At 39.2% G+C, this 19,301-nt stretch overlaps 1 protein-coding gene across 1 annotated transcript; it reads left to right on the plus strand.

The window, feature by feature from the left end:
* Nucleotides 1-3,099: 3,099 nt before the first annotated feature.
* MAPK1IP1L (mitogen-activated protein kinase 1 interacting protein 1 like) lies at nucleotides 3,100-16,430 on the plus strand. Its single transcript, XM_081509459.1, has 4 exons — nucleotides 3,100-3,245; nucleotides 9,643-9,664; nucleotides 10,350-11,042; nucleotides 12,029-16,430. Exons 2-4 carry the CDS (start codon nucleotides 9,647-9,649, stop codon nucleotides 12,038-12,040), a joined length of 723 nt encoding a protein of 240 aa, XP_081365585.1. The 5' UTR covers nucleotides 3,100-3,245; nucleotides 9,643-9,646; the 3' UTR covers nucleotides 12,041-16,430.
* The last annotated feature ends 2,871 nt before the right edge of the window (nucleotides 16,431-19,301 follow it).

Genomic DNA, 19,301 nt, shown 5'->3' on the forward strand with positions numbered 1-19,301 from the left:
CTGCACATAAAATATAGATGATAATATATGTCACTTGACTTCCTGCAGGTTAATTCTTTAGTTAAGAGGTGACCCTTGGAGCATACTTGAAAATATTTCTGTACAGCTGTTAAGTACTAACGTGATGACAGGTTTTCAAAGTATCCTCTTAGAGAACCCTGCAGATTCACATTCATTTCTTTTAGTCTGTAAAGGCCTTCTTGACTTGATTTGACAATAAAGATAATGGTACAATTTGAATTTATGGTTTAGACTCTGCAATTAGATGAACAGTTGCAATTTCCTCCTACTCTTAATAAGGTTTATGTAAAATTGATGTTTGCCTAAGTTATTTTAAAAGTTGATTACATTTGCAGGAAGTAAAGATAATCACTTTTGCCATAGTTATAATCAAATTTAAGCTTTCAGACTTGAGTATAAAACTCAAGGAGGTTTACTTAAATAATGCTGACTTTGCTAGAATTGGATAAATTCTGTATAAACCAAGAATGAACTAGATATATACTTGAATATACAGAGTTTAGGTAGTAACTTCACAAAGCTGTTAGTACTCATCATTCAGGCTTGTATGATCCATCCCTTACCTAAAAAGAAGTAGAGTGTTTCCCTTTTTATTTCTAATCCTGAAGTTGAATGTTTCTTCTTGGCTGTGAGTTCAAATAAATTGATCTGAATACATTTTCATTTCTTATTAATTAAAACCTCATATATAAAATCCAAAGGCTTTGTAGTCTGTTTTCAAAACACTACTGTATATCCTTACCTGACACGTTCAACTTAGAGAAATTTTTAAATTTGTATTACACATTTTCCTTTCAGTTTTTAGTGTGTCATTTTGGGTCTTCCAGAAACAGATGTCAAAATGTGATTAAATGTACAAGAGATGTATATATTGAAGGGCAATGGACACTTCTGAAGAATAAAGGGGAATGGGACTTCCCTGGTGGTCCAGTGGTTATAACTCGGCTTACACACACAAAGAATAAGAAAGGGAAAGGTGGTGAAGTTTTTATACCACATTGCAGGCCTGACATCTGTAAAAGAAAGGGAAGGAAGCACTGGGTAGAGTGGGCAGTGCAGTTCTGAAAAGGCCAGGCCGTGGATTTAGTTCCCAACAAGTTGCCTGTTGGAGGCCACATGGGACAGGAATGGCCTAATTTGGTAATTCCCACTGTGCTCAGTTATTGACTGGAATATGGGACAAGCCAAAGGCTGTTGGTCACTCATGACCAAGACTAGAGTGAGGCACTTCAATGTGGGCATAAATTTTTTTTGACCATAAACCCAGTAATGAAAATAACTTTTGGTGTGACATTTAAAATTCAGGACTAATGCAAAATGACCCCTATGATGAGCAAAATATAAAAACTTATTTTAGCACTATTTTGCTGACTTACTGTTGCTTTTGACTTCCTATGGCTCCACAGGGCACTGCTGATTCACAGCCTCCTATGAGGATGAAGTAGGTCACCCTAGTATCCTTTTCCATAGACCACTTCCCCTATCCAAAGACATGTCTTCCCCAGGCTTCAGTTCAGTTCAGTCACGTCCGACTCTGCGACCCCATGAACCACAGCACGCCAGGCCTCCCTGTCCATCACCAACTCCCGGAGTTTACCCAAACTCAAGTCCGTTGAGTTGGTGATGACATCCAACCATCCCATCCTCTGTCGTCCCCTTCTCCTGCCCTCAATCTTTCCCAGCATCAGGATCTTTTCAAATGAGTCAGTTCTTCACATCAGGCGGCCAAAGTGGAGTTTCCAACTCAGGTGGAGTTTCAGCTTCAACATCAGACCTTCCAATGAACACCCAGGACTAAGGTCCTTTAGGATGGACTGGTTGGATCTCCTTGCAGTCCAAGGGACTCTCAAGAGTCTTCTCCAACACCACAGTTCAAAAGCATCAATTCTGCGCTCAGCTTTCTTTCCAGTCCGACTCTCACATCCATATATAACTACTGGAAAAACCATAGTCTTCACTAGACGGACCTTTGTTGACAAAGTAATGTCTGCTTTTTAATATGCTATCTAGGTTGGTCATAACTTTCCTTCCAAGGACTAAGTGTCTTTTAATTTCATGGCTGCAGTCACCATCTGCAGTGATTTTGGAGCCAAAAAAAAAGTCTGCCACTGTTCCCACTGTTTCCCCATCTATTGGCCATGAAATGATGGGACCAGATGCTATGATCTTAAGTTTTCTGAATGTTGAGCTTTAGGCCAACTTTTTCACTCTCCTCTTTCACTTTCCCCAGGCTTTAGGCATTAATATTTGAAGTTTCTCTATCGCTCATTTTTCAGTATGGGAATTACGTGTGCTGTGGAATAAACCCAGATAAGTCTTTGTTTAAGAAGCTAATAGTAAAACGTCCACCCACCAATCCACTAACAGCAAGTGAAAATAAAATCTAAGAATATTGCATACGTTTTAATTTTTACACTAAAACATATATGTACGTGTTATATATGTGTATTTTGCACAAGTAATTATGACATTATTATTAGCTAGCACATTCCCTGACCGTGGGGCCATGTGTCAATCACCTTTTGGATCTGTCACCGAGTACGTAGGTAAAGGTTTATTCAAAACTGAACTACGGGGAGAAAAAAATACTGATCATAAAAAACTGCAAAGATATCCATTCCCTTTGTTACTATCAATTTGTCAAGCCATTTGCAAACGTCTTCACTTTTCTGCACTGTTGCTTTAGCTCTCCACAATTTTGGCCAACGGATCCGTGCCCAGGATTAGAAGGCATTCACACCTAGCCAGCTTCGAGGCCTAACTCTAAATACCGCAAGTGTAGGGAATTCAGAACTTGCTTTCAAGCCTCTCCAGGGGACAAGTTGGCAATTTCCGCCAGGCTGCCCAGAACGCAACCAGCCACTGGCGTTTCCTCTAGACTGCTCAGAACTCCGGGAAACCAGGGAGCTTTCCTCCCGCCCACCGAGAGAACAACAGCCGAGCAGCCGCGCACGGGCTGGCCGCAGTGCCCCCGGGGCCCTGTGGAGGGCGCGCGCGGCCGGGCCCCGCCGACCAGAGGGGAGGCGGAGCCGGGTGGGGGCAGCGCGTTCCGAGCACGGCGCTTCCTGTTCCGGCGCCAGGAGGAGCCGCGCGCTGCTGGTGCTGCTGCCGCCCCCGTCTCCGTCTCCGCTGCCGTCGGTTGTACTACGCTCGGTTCTTCAGCGCCCAGTTCTCTCGGACCCATCGCCGCTTCTAGATCTTGCTGCGAGTTCGGATCTTGCCGGGTGAGGCTGCCTCGGCGCTAGCGGGGTCATGGAGGAGAGCGAGGGAGCCCGCCCAAGCGGGACGCGGGGACAGTAACGGAGGTGCCTCAGACGCCTCTTTAGGGGGGCCGGGTGCTAAGAGTCTCTGCCCGTGGTTTTCCTCTTGGCTGTGGGCAGTCAGCCCTCTCGCCCCCCAAGGAGAAGGCTTTGGGGGCGGGTGACGTCGTACCGATGGGTTTCTCGGCGGGTGACGTCAGGCCTGGCTCGGGGGGCGGGGCGGGGAGCGGACCTGGCCCCTCCCCCACCCTTTCCCGGGCGGGTGCGACCCGCTCGGAGGCCGGTTCGCTCCGGTTAATCCCGGACTCCTTTTGTTCGCTGGGCTCTGAAGGGCTGTCCGCCTCGCACCCCTTGGCCCTGACTCCCTCCCCCACTCATTAATTGCTAATGAAAGGAAGAGGAAGGCTGAAAGGGAGAGGAAGGCTGAAAGAGATTCTTGCAGGAGTCTTTGGTGCTAGTTTAAGATTATTCGCAATATGAGGTTTTGCTCATCATTTTCTCTTTTTTTTGGTCATCATTTTCTAGAGGAGTTCCTAGCAGATACTCAGATGAATATCCATGACAAACTGAGAAGCGTTGAGTTCTGTAATGCTCCCTTATTTTAGGATTTAGGAGCGCCTGGTGGCTTTGGACCGTTTTCTTCTGAAAACCAAGAGTAGTGCTTTTGATAAATGGGGATTGTAATGTTGAAACATGGAAGCATACTCATCTGACAGAAGAAAAAAAAAATTTTATAGAGTTGCTACTAAAGAAATACACGCTCGTACACTTTGTGGCTGTGAGTTTGTTTTGAAAACGAACCCTCCATTATAGACGAAGGTACCCTTCAGAAATCTTTCAGAAGTTTTTTGTTCAGGAATAGTGTTCTTTGGGCAGGAGGAATAGAAATTTTTCTCAATACTAGTGTCTCTGAACTTTCTATTCAAAGCTAGTTTGTTTCAGAAACTTGAGTTATGTGTACTGGAATGTCCCTTTTCCTCTCTCCACGAGGAACGGAGACCCAGAGACAGCCCCTTAACTAAAATCCTCGGGACCAGTGTGTTTTGGAATTCAGAAATCTTAAAATTTTATCTTTACATTTTAGAAAGACGATAAGGTGCAAAGATGAGAGATCACACCAGCGGAGTCAGGGCAGCGTCCCCAGTCCAGCATTAATATTTGTGCAGCTATAGGTAGGAATTAATAGAAACTGTAAATAGCCTCAGGTCAGGTTTTGCCACCAAGTAAGTTTTATGTTAAACTTGGGAACACTTCTTTCATTTCTAGAGGTTTCTGAATTGAGAACTGCAGATAAAAGTTTACGAATCTGTCAAAGCAATTTGTAAAAGCTGACATCTGTTGAGTTTCTGCTATGTGCCAGACAGTGACCAGGAGGTTTATTGTGTAAGTCTCACTGCAAATCTGTGAATTGGATACTGCTGTCCACTTTCACCTCTGGCTTGTCCAGAGCCCACCAGTGAACTGCAGCATTACCTAGTTTGAAATACTTTTGGTGTGCACGCCTTTATTTTTTTAATGCTTTTTTAATTGAAGGATAATTGCTTTACAATATTGTGTTGGTTTTTGCCATACATCAGCCTGTACTAGCCATAGGTATATACATATGTCCCCTCCTTCTTGAACTTCCCTCCGACCCCCCTCCCCAGGCATGCACTGTTTTAACCATATGCAATATGCCCGTACACAGAGGAAGAGAAGATGATATATTTATTTTCTAGGCACTTTTATTATAGGCACTTGATTTACCAGTCCCATTTAGTCCTGACCTTAAGGGCCCATTATTATAGTTGAAGTAACAGATTCATTGAGGTGAGCTGTCTCTGAGACGGTCAAACTTGGGTCTAGAGACTCTGGTTGAAGCTTTCATATTCCTCCCCTTTCTACATTGCAGCCAATCTGAACTGCTTATACGTCCCACAGATCTCTTGCCCGCCCCCGCCCCAGTTTTTGCACAAACTGCTGCTTTCCCTAGGACCTACCCCAGGTCTTTTTTGTTCTCCCACACTGCAAAGACAGGATTCCTCCCTTGATAATCTTTTCCTTGATACCTTTAGGAGCTCTTCAAGGTGCTCCCATAGTGCCCTGCACGTACCCCAGGTAGCCTACTGTTTAAATGGTAGTTCTCCACCAGACTGTGAACTGCCGTTAAGTGTTTATTCCATGTAAGACTATTCATTTCCCCAAGGCCCAGCACAGTACTAGGCACTTACATTTCAGTAAGTATGAGTAGAAAATAGGACTGACAGGAGCTTGTTGAAAAGTTATTTTTTTTAATTACATATTTTTAAGTAATTTAAAATGTTCAAAAACATGCAGATCCCCAATTTCTTGAGTTGTCCAAATGTGAGAGTGTATCTAATAAATGCCAATTACTAGAAACTATCACATAAAAATGCTCATTCAAAATTTATATTTTCAGTACAATATATTACCAGTATCCTCTCCTCATACTAAACAAGTCAATGCAAAAATCCTGATTTCCGTTAGTGACTCTTAATAAATATCTTACTTGTTTATAACTGTAGATTTTTAGATATTTTACTTATCTGTGAAGCAGTCAGGAATTGTAACTGTTTTGCTGATGAGGAAAAATGGTCTCTGGCTAAAAACTTGTCTTTGTCAAAAGATTCAGACAAAAGATTTGGAGTCCAGGTTTCATAACTGTGTAGTCCCGAACTGTTTTTGACTCCTACCACAGTTTAATGGCCCTTTGAAATAGTCCTTGTCCAATACTCACCGGTAATTTATGGGGTTCAACTTTTTAAAACTTCCCCGTGATTGAATTACTATTTTTATTCTAAAGGCCATAGGTGTTAACAGAAATGCTTTATGTTTCTCATGCTAGTTGAAAGAAATTATGTACTCTTGTTTTAAAATTGCTCTTCAGAAAATACAATGATTATTTTACACATGATGTTTATTGCCATAAAGTGTTAATGGAAACTTTTGGAAGTGATAGCTTTAGATTTTTCCAAAATGAAAAATTAAAGTCTTCCTTGATTATAAACTTTTTTTTTTTGTAGTTCAAGATTACATTGGACTCATCTTAATTAGCATAATCCATATGTTTTGGAGTTGTGTTCCCCCCCACCCCCAGAAAATCTAGGGTTTGGGGGGATTTCCTGGCAGTCCAATGGTTAGTTGGTTTTGTTTTTGTGTTTTTTTTGCAAGTCTACTCGATGTCCACTCTATTGGATTGTACTTTAGATTGAAGTACTGATGTCCAACTCTATTTTTTTAAACATTTTATGGTGAAAGTATTTCCCAAATAGTAAATTGGAATGTTTCCAATTAATATGAATACTGTTTGGGCATGGAGAACAGTTTGCTTTACAGTGCAATGCTGTAAAACAGGAAGTGACCTCTATTTCTAATCCCTTTGGTCAAGGCTTTATTATTTCCTCTATCTTCCAGGATTTGATGTTGAATTTAAACTTTTGAAAGCCAGAGTTAGATTTTAATGTAATGCTATGATTAATTAACCAAGTTTTTCAAAAACTAAGAAGGAAATGAGTAGTTCTAAAAACCTGAACTGTAAGACAAGGTGAAATTGAATGGATTGCTTAGTTAGGTTTTTTTGCTCCAGAATTAATGTGAACTTTGATACAGAACCACTCTCTGTTTTGAAATGGCTCACCCTGTGTGAAAAGAATGTTAGTCTTAGGTAGACTTTAAACTTGCGCATCGATAAACTTTCTTTCAAGTGTTAGTCCTAAGAATCTACTATTGTGTGATGTTACTTTTTAGTATAAAACCTTAACATGGAAACGAATGGATAAATACATCTGCTATACATTCATGATGTGTTTTTTTAATCTTATGAATTTAAGAGCAAGGTTATAGCTGTTGTGACAGCAGGCTTCCTGTTCATTTTATCATTCCTCATAATAACCATACCACACGAATTAAAACTCTGTAAATGGCTCAGTATTAAGCAACATATATATAACTATATTGTGTATTGGTGGGGGAGAGAAAAAAACTGAGATCACCTCATTAGATGCCAAAAAAATCTGAAGAAATTCAGTGTTTTGTTTTATTTTTAAGCTAGCAAAAAAAAAAGGGCCCAAATCTAGCAAAAATAAGCATAAATAGAAACTTCCTTGCTGTAATTTTTTAAAATCTCAAAACTAAAAATGAGAATCATATTTAAACATTATAAGCATTACCAGGAGAGCACTACCTTATTTAACATCTCATTGTTGTTTAAATTCTAGCTTATGCAAAAGAGAAAAAAGGTATAAACATTGCAAAGAGAAGGTAAAATTCTTTTTCGCTAATGGCATAATTCTTTATCTGCAGATTCCAGAGAATCAACTGAGAGACTTTCAGAAATAATTCAGTAATGTCACTGCTTACAAAAGTAATACACTAAAATTTAAAAGGCTTTTCCGTATATGAACAACCAACCAATTAGGAAACATAATGGAAGACCCAGTTTACAACCACGAAAAAAAAGTTTATCATTTAGAAATCTAACTCACAAAAAATGTATAGGAGTCTTGATTTTTAAAACTATTGAGTGATAATAAATGACAATGATGGGAACCAGGATGATATACCTCGTTTCTCAAATGATAATATTTTTATATTTTAAATATATCAAATGTCTCCTAAATCTGTAAATTTAATTATGTTTTATCATTGTGCTGTTGGGATTTTTTGTTTGTTTCACAAAGTGACTTAGAAAAAATAAGCATGACAATATTCAGGAAAACCTGAAAAAACAGTAATAGTAGGTCATCAGTTCAGTTCAGTCGCTCAGTCGTGTCTGACTCTTTGCGACCCCATGAACTGCAGCACGCCAGGCCTCCCTGTCCATCACCAACTCCCTGAGTCCACCCAAACCCATGTCCATCGAGTCGGCGATGCCATCCAGCCATCTCATCCTCTGTCGTCCCCTTCTCCTGCCCTCAATCTTTCCCAGCATCAGGGTCTTTTCCAATGAGTCAGCTCTTCGCATCAAGTAGGTCATAAAATTTGTTTAAAAGTATAAAGCTGCCCTAATAAGATGGAATGTTATACTGTGGATCAGTAGAATAAGAGTTCACAGTACCTTTGGGAAATGATGGAGGTTCTGTGGCCTGGTGGTTTTGGAATCAGACTATACCTGGGTTTGAATCTCAGTGTTTGTCACTAGCTCTGTGACTTGAAACAAGTTAACGTGCTAAGCTTCCTCTTCTCCACCTGTAAACTGGGAGTGGTAATAGAATTTGCATCTATTTGTGAGATTATGCACCTAAAGCACTTAGCATGGTAGATAGATTTTCAGTATTATCAATAGCAGCTGTAGAATGTGTTAAAGGTAGCTTGTTGGGTCAGTTAAGAAAAGATAGATTACTCAGTAATTATTGTTTGAAAGAAAAACAGAAGATTTTTAAACAAGTTAAACTGTATAAATACTGTTAGAAAGTGTAGATGAATTTTTTTGTCTCATCTAATACCCTTAATGTCTTACAAAGCATTAAAAAAAAAAAGATGTACTACTAACTAGTAAAAATGATCAAACACAAAAAAGTACATACTGTATTATTATGTTTATATGAAATCAAGGAACCAGCGAAAACTAAAAAAGTGATTGCTGAGTGGCAGAGGAATTGATTGGGAAATAGCGTGAGTAAATTTTATGGAGTAAGGGAAATGTTCTATATCTTGGATGGTTACAGGGCCATATACAATTGTCAGAGCTTGTTGACCTGAGCACTAATCTGTGCATTTCGCTGAGAGTTAATTATACTTGAGTTAATAAAAATTGAGGAAAGTGGTCCAAGCATATTCACAGAAAAAGAAGTCTAAATGGGGTATTAAATAATACTCTACTTTCCACTTAATTAATAATCAGATGCAAGTTAAAATAAGATGCCAACCTTTAACCTGTCATTGAAAATGATGTATAAATTTAGTAACATCCAGTGGTGACAAGGAGCTTTAAAAAGGTAGTGTAAATTGGGATGGGCTTTTTGAGATGGAGTTTAGATGATCTTACCTGTTGACTGTGTATTTCACTTCTAGTGCTTTTTCCTGGTAATAGACTCAAAAACATAGGTGATTAGAGATGTTCACAGTGTTGTTGTTTTAAAAAACTCAGAATGCAACAGCCTAAACAGCCACCAAGTTGAGAGTACAAACTAAATTATGGATCACTTTTATATGCTGCACAGCCAGTAAAAAGGGATGAAGTTTATCAAGGTGTATGAACTGTTATGGAGATTTTTCCTACATGAACAAAGTCAGTTTATAAATTATGAAGATTCCATTTAAAGAAAATAATATATGCATAGTTCCTTAAAGAATATAAAATATAATAAACTGGTTTTGAAATATTCCTTCTTTTTTTGTTTTGTTTTGGTTTTGTTTTTAGGAAAATGTCTGATGAATTTTCGGTAAGTTGATGCATTTATTCTTCATAAGTTTTTTGGCTCTTAGAAAAAAGACATGGTCCTAACTGTGGGCCCTAAGTCTTCCAATTTAAAAGAAATGCTTTTTGTGATTCTTCATTTTTTTGGGTTTTTTTTAGCATGTGATTTTGATAGATGATTTGTCTTTATTTAGCTATAATATTCCAAAATGCATTCTGTAGTATTTATTTCTTTATGAATCGTCAAGTATAATTTTTTAAAGGCTTACTTCTGTTTACTTTTAACCTGATAGTGTTAATTATAGCCAACATTTATTGATAATTATATGCCAGGCACTGTGTTAAGTGCATTGAGTGAGTTATCTCATTTAGGCCTCAGGTTAACCCTAAACTGTTGTTTTGAAAATGAGGAAACCAAAGCTCAGAGAGGGCATGTCATTTGTTTGAGGTAAAGCCAGGATTCAGTTCACACTATGTTGATCAGTTGTATTTAGAAAAACTTGAGCTTCTCTGAGGAATTTGCATTGTAAAGCTGATATTCAAGGAAACTCCTAAATTTTGTATTAAATGAGGTGGTTTTTAAACGGAACAGCTTGGCTTTTGAAGAATTCCTGACCTTATAGCTTACCATCCTTCATGGGTTGATAATCTTGTTTGGCATTGCTTGTCTGTGAATAAGATCAATAAGACATGCTTGTTTTGTATTCCAGTTGGCAGATGCGCTACCTGAAAACTCCCCTGCCAAAACCTCTGCTGTGAGCAATACAAAACCTGGCCAACCTCCTCAGGGCTGGCCAGGTTCCAACCCCTGGAATAACCCAAGTGCTCCACCTGCTGTGCCATCTGGACTCCCGCCAAGTGCAACACCCTCCCCCGTGCCTTTTGGACCAACGCCAACAGGGATGTACCCCTCCGTGCCTCCCACCGGACCGCCTCCGGGACCCCCGGCTCCCTTTCCTCCATCTGGACCCTCGTGCCCCCCACCTGGGGGTCCTTATCCAGGCCCTGGCCCCACTGGGCCATATCCTACACCAAATATGCCCTTTCCTGAGCTTCCAAGACCATATGGTGCACCCACAGATCCAGCTGCAGCTGGTCCTTTAGGTCCATGGGGATCCATGTCTTCTGGACCCTGGGCACCAGGAATGGGAGGGCAGTATCCCACCCCCAATATGCCATATCCATCTCCAGGGCCATACCCCGCTCCTCCTCCTCCCCAGGCACCAGGGGCGGCCCCACCTGTTCCATGGGGCACTGTGCCACCAGGAGCCTGGGGACCACCAGCGCCGTATCCTGCCCCTGCAGGATCCTATCCCACACCAGGACTCTATCCCACTCCCAATAATCCTTTTCAAGTGCCTTCAGGACCTTCTGGTGCTCCACCGATGCCTGGTGGCCCCCATGTGAGTGTTTAATTTGTTATTAACATGCAGTAATAGTCCCATAAGCTGAAAAACTGTCTCCAGTTTTGGATGGACAATTAGAAAGCTTTTAAACCTTTTTTTTTTTTTAAGGGGTATGTATATAAAATAAGAGTAAATTTCAAGCTTCAGATAAATTTAGATAAAGCGTTTAAAAGGATGAAAGCACAAGTATTCCTGGTATTAAAAATACAAAAATTCCTCAAATATCCCTCAAAGAATTTGTAATGTAGTAAGCAGTATCCTCAACAGCATCCTTGAAGTGAACTCAGAGATATGTTTCATTGGACTTTTAGTTTTTTAAACTTCTTTCAGTAATGTTTTAATAGCATCAAACCAAAGCACAAAGTTCAATGAAAGTCATTTCTGCCAGTCTGGCTAGATATAGAGGTAGATTTTTAGAGAATCCAGAGCCATGAATGTGTGACGTTGCCCATCTTTCATGCAGCTGTCGTGTTTCTCAGCCAGGGTTTTGTTGGATCCTTCACAGTACTGAGCTCAAGATTATACCACTCTTTCTGCATCGCCAATTATATGTAATGCTGTGTGCTCTACTGTCAGCCAAGCTGGAGTAGGGTTGACAGCGTAGTTGAGGACCCTGTCTTGGGCATATGACCAAGTAGAAAAGCACCTTGTTCCCCTATGAATTGAGCCAAGTCAGATTCTCCACAGGGGAAAACAAAATCTGTTCATTCTTAAAGGACTAATTAGATCTCCAACCAGATTAATCACAACCAATTAATCTTAATAAAGGGTCCCTAAAACTTCTTTTCATTAGTGTAACTTTTTGCCATATATATATGTATATATATATATATATGGTTTTAAATATTTTAGTAAAGTGTATGCCAGAATAAGTGATGATTTGCTGTTTGGATTTATTAAGCAATAAGTTTAAGTCACAGCAAGGAGTTAATAAACTCCATTTACAAAATCTAGAAGTTTACTTTTTCTTTTTTCTATTGCAGTCTTACCATTAAGTTAACAGTGGATGAAGAGATGACGCTTTGCTTTTTGAAGTACATAGATATATGCACATGAATGCATATATAAAAATTGCTGTTTCCCTATTCTTAGAGGGCATTCATGAAAGAACAACTCTTGCACCTCTCAGAAGATGTCTGCCTCTTGTGCTTGGATGTGTAGTACATCTGATGGATACAATCAGATAAAAATGTAAATGGAAATCATTCAAATGTGATTTTTATTTGGTTTTTATGGAAAGTTAAAGTAATTACGTATATTGAATAGCTCTTTGCTACAGTTTGTTTAAAACAAATTTTTCAATTTGTTTAAATTATGAAACTAAACACTTATATAATCACTTTTTCCCCTAAATAAACACACTTTGAAAACAATCACATTGTCATAATTTAAACAAATGATTCTTCTCAACATCTTGAGCTGTTCTCTCTACAGGATAAATAAACCTGGTCCTTCTGAGGTTATATTTTGGATATACATTTTAAAACTGTTGGTGATTACTGTCAGATGTTGAGTTCATTTTTATCCTTGAGCTTTTAGTAAAAACTTTTCCTTCATTTTTAGTTCCACTGATTTGTTTTATTTTTAGCCAGATGGGTCATACAGCTCTGAAATACGCCCTTTGTGGAAATTTGTTTCTTTTTAATGCAGGCCGACATGTAAATGTAAATTATATTCTTAGAGAATTGGTGATCTCTTTGTATTGTTTTAGAATAGATTGAACTGTCCATATTGCTTTGGGAAGAGCTCAAGGAGGAAATAATTCCCTCCTTTGTCTGGAACCTCAAATGGGAGGAGACCCTGGGAACTACTTCATAGTAACAAGTAATGTGCATTCCCACAAAACACTCTTCTACAGGGCCCTTCCTGTAGTCCCCTTTCCCTCAATTGTTTAGAAGGGGCACATCCCATAATTCCTCCCTGATACTGAAAACTGGCCCATTCTAGGGGTCTATTACAAACACAGAAGTTATGTTTAGAGAACCTCAGTCATACAGACATGACTGTCCTTTGTAGAAGTGTGATGGAAATATGTTAATGTCTTTCAGAGTCTGGTTAAGCTATGTCATTGTGTCTCGCATAGTTTTCCTGGATCTATTTGTAAAGTGCTTATGGTTAACAGTTCAGTTCTGTATTTGCTGACAGTAAGACAGGTAAATAGGTAGAAGAATGAGTGCCACCCAAAAATTATTCTCTTAACACTGAGCATAATCATAAAGTATAGATCTCTGCAGTTGAGTTTAAAGTAGTGTGACTGTGTTACTTAAAAATAAGTGTTGTTTGTAGCCTTCAAAATAGCTTTTTGGCACCTTATCTTTAAATCACATATTTTTAGATTTGGGATAGAACTGACCATATTACTTGTCAAATAACATTTTGAAATTTTGAATGTATCCATTAGGTTACTAAAATGTATTTGTGACTTTCTTGACCAGTATATGAGAGATTTATGCAGGAGCTCTTACTTTTGCTTAGAAAGAAAATATTTGGTGGTTTTCTCTCTCTTATAGTTAAAATGTCAAGAATGCCAAATGCTGCCAGTTTAATGGTTTGTTAGCTACCTCCTTTTAAGAAAGCAAGATTGTCAACTTTCTAGAGTAACATTCAGTATTTAGGCCTCCCTTATGTAAATGATAGATTCAAGCTTTCAGAATTGAAACTAATTTGTTTAGGTATTTTCAGACTGGGGAATGTTAGCTTTTTCATAGTGGCACAATCTTTTTCTTTCACTTCTTTGCAGGGACAAGTGGCAGCTATCTACAGTACTCTTGAAATCTGTTCTAGCCTTCAATTTGTAAGGCAGTAGCCTTAGAAGGTATCATAGCTTAAATTATCAGTTAATATCATAATTTAGCTAATTTTGGAAGGATGATAGGAAAAGTGAGATGGCAACAAAGATCTCTCCTTTTGGTTATCTTCGTTGTCCTACCTTGGGATAAGTTGACAGCTCTGGCTTTAAATAAAATATTTAACACTAGAGAGGATAATGTTTGACTACAAGAAGAAGAGGTAGCAAGTTTGGGAATCTAACCGTGGAATCTGTTTATTATTATGAGAGAAAATCTTATGCTAAAGGATCTGAAGGGCCATGAATACAAGATTTGGAACTACTACCCTTTATATTAACTGCTGCGACCCACACTGCCCAGCGTGCCCTAGACGATACTGCCATTTTAAAATTGGCTTTTCGAGGGTTTTCCAACTGATACTTGGGAAAATTTTTTTAATGAATCAAAATCGAAGGAAATAAAATTTCTCCACTTGGAGGGGGGACATCTCAATTCTTAAGGGTACTCTGGGCCAGCAGGTATTTTTAGGTTCAGGATGGAGTTAAGAAAAGCAGAAGTTGTTTCAAGGGTGAAATGGAAGAAGGCATCTAAGAAGGTTTTTTTGTCTTTACTAGGGAATAATGTTGCTTTTAAAACAAATTATGCTAGGCCGAGATTGGTTTGTGGAACAGGCTGCTTGTTAGAAAGTATGTTTGGCCTTAAGGGAGTATGCAGTAAATATGCTGGCATTTGGACTTTCAGAGCAGAAATATTAAGATAAATTTGATGGAGATAGTTGAGATGTGTTGAGGAATAGTATGTCTGGAGTTAGGATCTTAGGTTTTAATTGTTGAGCCTAAAGGTGACAAAGATTCAAATACAGACCTTGGGTCCTCATTCATACACACAGTCCTCAAAAATCAAGGCTCCTTAAAGGAGCGCTTACAATGCCTTGACTTGTCTCACTAGACTCGGCCTAATGCTTTTGAAGATGGCTGTTTACAGCTCTGACTGCATAGCCCTGTTTTCTGTAAAGTAATATATTGATTATTCAGGAATAAGTGCATTTTTTAATTACTAAAGGGCCTCCTTCCTTTGTCAGTTTTACTGCTTACTGTTTTCAGTAGAGAATAATAAGGGTGGCTCAGACAGTAAAGAACCTGCCTGCAATTCAGGAGACTCAGATTCCATCCCTGGGTCAGGAAGATCCCCTGGAAAAGAGAATGGCTACCCATTCCATTATTCCTGCCTGAAGAATTCCGTGGACAGAGGATAATAAAGGGGCAGAGAAGAAAGGGGGTGGTCTGTCACACCGCTACAATGGGATATTGGAATATTTTCTAGGAAACAAGTCTGTTTTGCCCCTGGTATTATTACCTCACAGTTATTAGTGCTACCTATTGTACTCAGATGTACAACTTTTGGAACTTGCTGTGTATCACCATAGCTCTACTCAAGAGTTTCAGTTAAAATACTGCACCTAGCTTGCACATCAGTCAGCTGCCTATACTTACTTCTAAGAGATTCGTGCCAGTGTCTTCCTTTCTCACCCTGAATAATCTAGTGCTAGATTTATAAAATGCCTGGTTTATAAACCTTGGAAATTAAACCTAAGCACAGACCTTCAAGTGTTCAAGTTTTTGAAAAGCATAAGGCTTAATTCAGATGGATCACACTGATCCACTGTACTATGCATAGAAAGTAGTGGGTGGCTTTCAGGGAAGACTATAATTTTATCTTAATAGAGCAATATTTAGTGTTGAGGACAGGCACTGTTCTTTTTAATTTCAGAATTCTGCCAAGTAAAACAAAAATTGCCAAGAAAGTAATTGGTATTAAAGAAATGGCCATGCAAGCTTTTGGCAATAGAAAGCCTCTGAAGACTTCATTCATTCAGCAGACACTTAAATGTCCGTAATCCAGGTGCTATTGTCAGATGCCAGAGATACAGAGATGAAGAGGATGCCCTTCAGAGGCTTACAGTCTAGGTAGGGGGAGGCATTACAGATTTGATGAGTACTCCGAGTATTAGTTTCCCTGGATAAACATTTTAGTATTCCTGCTGGTGGAAGTTTTGGACTAGCCTTTGGGCATTTAAAGAACAAAGTATGGAATACCTTTTTGTTGTTGTTTTTAAGTAAGAAAATGCTTTTCAAGACTGTAGCGTTTGTTGATGTAACTATTCAAGCACACAAAGTAACGGGATGTTTTGCCTCTTCAGTTTTCCCCTGGATAAAGGCACTTTCACTGCCTGCCACTGATCAGCAGATCCTGATTTGTTGCCATTAAGTAAACTTGACTTATGTGTGCTCTATAAAGGTTTTGTATTTTTTTCCTTGATATTGTAATTTTTTTCATTGATTTAATAATGACAAATTTAATGTATGTAATTGTCTATGCATTTTAAGTTAAACTGCCTAAAATGTGATTTGCAACATATACATTTGTTTGTATTATAAACTGTAAGCAATCCGTTGGAGATGTTAGGTTTTATCACCTGCTGCTGTATTTGTAAACAAAGACAAATGTTGCTTTAAGACGTAACTATAATTAGGGATAGTCTATGGATGTGATACTTGATATTTTTTAAGATAAACTTGTTTGCTTTTGTGTATTATACCTGAAAACTTTTTTTTTTTAATGTATTTTCATGGTTTCACAGTTTTTTCACTTATTTTAATCTTTAGGCCCAATTCTGGGCTTCCCAGAAAAAGTCCAGAGCCTAATTAACTACAAATTTGTTGTCATAAAGAGAAAAGTAGCCTGAGGACTGCCCCCCCCCCCCCCGCGCATGCCTGCCCTCTCCCCCCCCAAAGTGACCTGCATTCACTAAGGCTGCCTGGGAACAATGCCTCCTCCACAAACCCATCTTTCAGCAATGCAGTGTCCCTAGTGAGGATCTTCTCTCCTCCCTTTAAGGCTGGCCTGTTCTTTGTAACCAGGTTATCTGTGCACATGAAATCAGGGAGACTTCCCTATCTGCCCCTGCTGCCACACACCCCTGCTTTCGTCTACAGAAGATACTGCTGTGCCTGTGCTAAGAGTCACATTGTTAAACTTGGCATATAGTTGCTGTTCTCTTTTCACAGGGCAGCATTTCTTGAAACAGTATGAGTGGGGCTATAAATGAGTGAAATAATTTGTGGTATATTCTATTTTCGAAAAGGATTTCTGCTTTTTGCTTTGGACCAAAAAAAAAATTTTAATTTGCATTTGATGTCTTAACTCACATCTCCTAAAAGTACCCACTCAAAGTGGAGCTGTGAAATAGGTAGTGAAATATAAGACCACTATGGAGCAGGGCTAGGAGGTTTTCCCATCATGAAATGACTCCTTTGGCAAACACGTTCTTGTCTGACTATCTGACACAAGCAGTTTCTTTTTTTTATCACCATATTAAAAGTTCGCACTAGTCCCTTTGCAACAGATCTCTAAAGCAAAGTAGAATCCTAACTGTTAATATAAGCACACTTTAGACAAGACAGTGCAATAGAATCCTAATACCAGAAGAGAACTTGGTCCTCCTCCTCGAGTTTGTTCCTACAGTATCTGAATATTCTCATGGGGGCAGGTTTTTGTGTTAATTCTCTGGGATTCCAGGAATGAAGACGACACAAAGCAAGTTCAGCTTAGTTCCTCTCTGCTTTCCCTGAAGCAGTTCCACAATTCCACTATAGGTCAGTTTGGGCTGCTGTAACAAAGGATCATAGACTGGATGGCTCAAATGAGAAATTCTTAACGGTTCTGGAGATTAGGAAGTCCGAGGTCAAGATGCCAGCTGATTCAGTTACTCAATGGGAGCCTCTTCCTGGCTAGCAGCTCCTCACTGTTTTCCTCCCACATAGAGAAGAAAGCTCTGAGTTGTCTCTTACATGGACACTAATCCCACTGTAAAGGTACCATCTCCATATACCATCACACTGCAGCTTATGACTTAAACATGGATTGGGAGGAAGAAGGGGGCACAGTTTGGTTCATAACACAGATAAGGTGTTTGAGGGGACAGAAAGTTTGGCTGCTTTTAAATTTTTAAAGCTATTTTAGATGACCACATCTCCTAGTTGAGATTACCTGAGATCAGATTACAGTAGAACCTCCATCCATCTAGATTTCTAAACTATGCTTAAAGTGTTAGTGTCACACAAGAAAAGTTTTTGCTTTGTAAGACAGGTAGATAAATTAAAAGGAGAGCCTATTTTAGGGGTAAGGATATCTTTAAAAGAGATTAAATAAACCCCAAGGTTTAATTACATGAGAATGGCATCAAGACTTAAAGAGTGTCCGCTAGATTATACCTTGCTCAGATACCCAGTACCAGATACCTTTATATATGAAGTTCCTTGATTATCAGTCTAGACCTCTGCCTTTTTCACTGGACCTCCTGACCTGTTCTTGTCCCCTTAAGACACCACTGAGTAGATTGCAAAGCTATGGAGAGGTTAGGAAGACACTCAACTGGTTAACTTTTTAGATAAAGAGGCCAAGTTAAACTGAGCTTCATGTCCTACTTACCCAGTTTCATTTCCTGGGAGCTGATAACGATAACTCTAATGTACATTTTATATACTTCAGCCCACTGAATTCTTAACACCTGGAATTTAACTTACAATAAACCTAAAGGTCAGTTTTTAGTTCGTATTTTATAGATAATGAAACTACAGCTAAGAGGTAGAGATCCATGTCTCATGATCCCCCCAATCCATGTTAGAGATCACCTAACCTGGTATGTTATGGAACTGAGTACAATCTTAGGTGTGACCGATGGCAAAGTTTTACTCTGCTCGGCTTTGCTGCAGAATGCTGCTTTCCTAAGAACAGCTTCTCCATCTTACATGTGCCTGCCATGGTTGCCTTAGTGCTGTAGCACTGCTTCCAAAATTGTATACCTGGGAAGTCAAATTCATATAACATTGAATATTACATAGCAAACCTTTCAGATAGGCTTCCCTAGCAGCTCAGTTGGTAAAGAATCTGCCTGCAAAGCAGGAGACCTGGGTTCGATCCCCAGGTCGGGAAGATCCCCTAGAGAAGGAAATGGCAACCCAATCCAGTATTCTTGTCTGGAGAAGTCCATGGCCAGAGAAGCCAGGAAGGCTACAGTCCATGGTGTCGCAGAGTCAGACACGACTGTGCAGCTAACTTTCATTTTCATACCTTTCACACAGTTTATGTCACTGAATGAGTTTCATCAGATACTTTAAAAAGCTAGTGTTTGAAATGTATATCCTTGCAGTTTGGTAAATAAGCACAGTTCTTAAACTGCTAACTTACTGAGTTGTATTTTCATAAGCAAACGTAATCTTCAGAGGTGTAGCATTTAAAAGTAGGTTAAATATGGATGTGAGAATTGTTACAAAAGGTTTTGGATGATCGAATCATTAGTGTCAGCCCTACCAATTATTGAAGACACTGGTTATCCAGCTACCCTCAAGCGGCAAAGGCTTGGACAAGGCTTTCAGAGTGGCTGAGACAAAAGAGGTCTCTGTTA

The sequence above is a fragment of the Giraffa tippelskirchi genome, chromosome 7 (assembly GCF_054371585.1).
Source record: "Giraffa tippelskirchi isolate mGirTip1 chromosome 7, T2T-mGirTip1v1.2.pri, whole genome shotgun sequence".
NCBI lineage: Eukaryota > Metazoa > Chordata > Mammalia > Artiodactyla > Giraffidae > Giraffa > Giraffa tippelskirchi.